This window comes from Buceros rhinoceros, unplaced genomic scaffold (assembly GCF_000710305.1).
Source record: "Buceros rhinoceros silvestris isolate BGI_N320 unplaced genomic scaffold, ASM71030v1 scaffold11602, whole genome shotgun sequence".
Lineage (NCBI taxonomy): Eukaryota > Metazoa > Chordata > Aves > Bucerotiformes > Bucerotidae > Buceros > Buceros rhinoceros.
The window spans coordinates 512-5,027 of NW_010400699.1; the positions used below are offsets into that span (position 1 = coordinate 512).

General features: G+C 37.4%; 1 protein-coding gene across 1 annotated transcript in view; it reads left to right on the top strand.

Moving 5' to 3' along the window:
* Positions 1-887: 887 nt before the first annotated feature.
* Positions 888-4,516, top strand: part of LOC104489778 (collagen alpha-1(XIX) chain-like) — a gene marked incomplete at its 3' end in the record, with an annotated part of 34,595 nt that continues 30,966 nt past the window's right edge. Inside the window, exon 1 of the mRNA XM_010131979.1 lies at positions 888-1,018. Within this exon, the coding sequence (XP_010130281.1) occupies positions 928-1,018 (91 nt within the window). The remainder of the gene's footprint in view (positions 1,019-4,516) is intronic.

Below are 4,516 nucleotides of genomic sequence, written 5' to 3' on the forward strand. Positions count from 1 at the left end.
GTAGCTCTAGTGAATTACTGGTTCCTGCTTGTAAAGCAGGTGCAGGAAATTAAATGATAATGTTATTTGAGCATGTATTCACTTCGCTGCCGTTGGGGAAGCTGGAAAAGTTAATGATGGTGTAGTTGCTGTGAGTACATATGACTGACAGAATAGCTCTGATGATGAATAAAATGCCTTGTGAAAATAATTATAAAATTTGCGTCTTAGGTATGTGATTTGTTTTTTATTACAAAAAATGTGAATAGAAAATATTTGTGATTTTCTGTTTAATTAAATTCACATATACATTGCAGTTGTTTAGAAGAAAAGCTGATACTGGCTTCAAAGGACAAAAAATACGTTGTTGAAGTTACACTGTATTTTTGTAAGATTTAAACTAAACTCAATACAAGCTGCTGTAGCTACTTTTACATTTTGCAAGGCAGAGAAGTATCATAGTTTGGTTTTTCTTGCACTTAAACTGAAACAATTGCCTATTGTCCTTCTTCAATTTGAAGACTACTTAAGACTACTAAGCTGCTGGCAGTGTTGTCACACTGAACAGTTCAGCTAATAGATTTAGAAGTGAAAGCCTGGGCGAAAAATAAAATTAGACATTATTAATGCAATGAAAATTTAGGGCCTTTGCAACTATTTCTGAGTTAATATTTCTAAGGTGTTACTTCTGAGCTTATTAAAGAACCAAGGGATTATATTTGTTATGTATTTCTAAATTTGCAAAAGCCTCTTTTTGTAGCTGCCTGCAACAGATAAATAATACACTTTGCACGCGAAAAGTGACTTCCTCTTTTCTTTACAGTTAAGAAATCCTTTTTTGTGGTTTTCTGATGGGGTGAGGAGAAAAGAATGAGAAGAGATTGTTCTGAGTATGATTATTTTTTGTTTCAGATTTGTAGGTGATTGATCACATGTTTCCAGGAGGAGATGAAGTACATTGGATCCTGCATAGTTTGGCTTTGTATGGCAGTCTTCCTCCTTCCTGTTTCTGCTTCAGTGGCTGTTAGTGACCAGACAGGTACTTCCATTTTTCTTTCTAATCAGAGACCAAAGACATAAATCTCAGTACTGAACAAATTTGAATAAAAAATGGCAGTACATGGAACGTAAGTAGTATGAGCAGATAAAATTAAACCAGACTTTTTTAAAATGTCTTTTTAAAAAAGTCTAAGTTTGAAGCAGTTCCAAAGCAGCCTTTCTGTTTCCTGTGCTTGGAAGATTCATGTTTGGGAGTAGTTGTAGTTCCTAGTTTTGTCCTTTTTCAACTCACCATGCAAAACAAGATTCACAAAGTTTTGCAAGCTCTGATTTAAGGCAAAATGATGTGGCTTTATTAGAGCAGATCAAGGATCACATTCACGTAAACAACCTAATGCTCATGTTGACCTCACCTGAACTTAATGCCCAGAGCAGGTCATACGTCTTACAGATGTAGGGTTAGACAAAACCTTGTGCCTAAGAAGTCAGGGGAAAAGAATTTAGTGATAAATTCTTAAAAGCTGTTATCCATCTTCTGCAAATTTTCTCATCCTTCTCTGTTTGCTTCTTTCTCTTACTGTCCACATGTTATCTACTTCTCTCACTTAAGCTCTGCATTGACTCTCCAATGTAGTAAATTCTGTCTTAAAGGCATGTCATGTATACTTGTAGAACAAGGAATTGCTCAGGCTCAGCATGTTCCTAAACTTTCTAGAATTTTCCTACAATTATTAACAAGGAGAACATGCTTGTTGCTATTTAAACAGAAATGAAAAGAGTTCTTTCTCATTAATTTTTTTTTTAGAAAATTAGATTTATTTTTAGTAATGAGTTTTTCCAGAAATATGATGAAGCAAAATGGAAGCTATACATATACAACAACTTTGAATCTCCGTAACATACTTGAAACTCTGGCCCAAGAAATCTGAAAGTCAGTGACTAGTGTAATAATCCTTTTTCCACTCCTGGAAACAAGAAATAGTAATATTTAATGAATAATAAGTATAGCGTGTGGGCTGCAAGGTAAGAATAATGCGTTGAGAAGAGTCTGAATTCAAGTCAAAGACTTTTTTTCCTTATATTTTTAGGGCAACAAGGCTAAGTGCTCTACTGATGAATTATTCTTAACCCCTGTGAGAGAGAGCCTGCATCATAGCTGTGCAATCTGTCTTTTTCAGCTGTCTGAAAGAAGCAAATTGGGTCATCTTCTCTGTCATTGCTAGCTGGTGAATTGTAGAAGGGAAGTTTTAAAAGTGCTAAAAGTGTGCGAGTGCAGAAGGTTCCCTAATAATACAAGTGAATAAATGGAAACTTGAAAAACAGTAAAACAAAATGTCAGGAAGCATCGCCTCCTTTCTTTCTCTATTCTTTTTTTCCACTAATGAAAGATGTCGTATTAAAAGGAAGATGTGACAGATACACTGAATTGCTAAGAAACGGACTATCTGAACCATACATTAAATTCTGCTAGAAGTTTGTGGCCTGGCAGCAGGCAGGGAAGCTGCGTTTTTCCTTAACCTGACTGCCACAAATGGACCAAATGGGGTCAAATTGAACCACTGGGAAGAAGAGATTGAACCTCTCCTGAGAGTAACTGATGGTGTGCAATTGAGAGAGGCTTCTGCAGTTTGAGGTGGTACAGGCAGATGGTGAGGCATAACAAGGAGATAGCTGCCAGCTTGAGCGTCCCTGCCGACAGCAGGGAATAGGCTCAAAGTGGAGCCTCAAGTTGGTAAAAGGAAAGAGACTTTTCTAGGTTCTGAAAGAATGGTTACGGTCCAAAAAAGAAATACAAGTTATAGAACAGAAAGCAGGAGCTGGGAAAGAACAGACCCTGTGACAGTGCAGCAGTAAGAGGTATAGGTGTGTCTGCAAGCCTTTTAATCTGCCTGGTCAGCTGAACCAAGTACTCTGTGTTGCAAAGTTGTCTCGTTCTAGTTTGATGTGTATGCAAATGAATCTGTTACAAATTGGAAATGTGCTCTCTTCAAGGAGAGAGAATTATCTAAGCTCTTTTCTCCTTTCTTTCTTTCTTTCATTAACTATCTCTTTCTTGGGCCTTTGTTCTCTCCCATATACCAGTTCTGTTTGGATCAGCGTCTGTCCTTCAGCATCTGCCTAGGCAATCTTTTTTGTTTTTTTCCTTCAGCAACATAGGCACAACATTTATTTTTCACTGTGCTAATATGAAGGCTTTTCCAGCAAGGCCCATTTAGACAGGATCTTAGATTATTGCATTTACATACTGAAATTTTTTACCTGATCGATTTGTGTCTAAAGGAATGGCCTTCAAACGTGGGGAAAGGTGTGAATTGAAGTTAATTTGAGGGCGGGTGGGGTGAGGAGGGCAAGTGTGTTAGGGAAGGAAATCTCTTGGGAAAAGGATTAACTTGAGTGCATACGTAGGAGAGAGTTTTCTGAACTAGCATTCTGAATATACTTTGGGACTTATTCACTGGGTCAATATTGTAATACATAAATACCAGTGTTGGAAAAAATGTCAGGAAGTGGCAGAGTATGCTGGATCTTCTCAGAGCAGTTCTCCTTAGGCTCTGAATGTGTGCCGGTAACCATTAGATTCACATCAAGGATTTCTTTCAGTTCTCGCTTCTTCAGAATTTTTGATGTGCCTCCTGTTCATCAGAAGGAAGCACTCCCTTCTAACGACAGAATATAGCAAATCTGAGGGAGAGGGTTGAGGAGATCTCCACAATCATGTCTTCAATCTGACTTCAAGAATATTTTCTTCATGTTGTCAATGTATGTTTTTTTATTGTTGGGAACATTTGGTTTTGGAGTGTGGACATGAGCTTTTTCTGTAGTGACACATGAAGTTCTAATCTGATCATTCCTGAATACTTCATGTTAAGAATGTTAGTATTTTTTCTCATTCCCAGATCATTGCTGCTTTTGCAACTTTCTTTTACAATTACTCTTTTTCAAAGTCACTTGCTAACCCATGAAAAATGTAGAATAAACAAAGTCCTGGGACTGTCAGGCGTGGTGAATTTCTGTTGCGTTTTGACGTGGAATGTGTTGTGAAAAGTATTGGCTCTAGATCATAACTTTAGATAGACACTTTCACCCAAATACAGTGAGTGGTTTCAAGTATGCAAAACAGTTCAGCTTTTTGGTTTTCCTGTTTTAGTATGGCTAGATACTTCTCAAAATCAGGATAACGGCTCTACAGTAGCTCTTCTATACGATGTATTCATATTCTTAATAATCTGGATATTTAAGGTTGGATCCACAAACTATTGTTAGTGTTGCAATGTTTAAGTGACCCTGCCACCCTTGGATTCCCTAACTCGTAGTGAAATCCTAAGATTTCTTGGGCAGTAAATAAGGAGCTTTAGGTATCTATATGAATGTCGTACATGACTGTGGAAAGCTGATTCAGCTAGTGAGTACGTAGAATGTAACAGAGATCCCAGACCACAAAGGGGAACATTCTCAACTACCCACATTCTCCCAGTATGAAGCCTGTAAAAACTAGCCCATCACCCCCACTCCTTTTTTTTTTTTTTTTTTTTTTTTT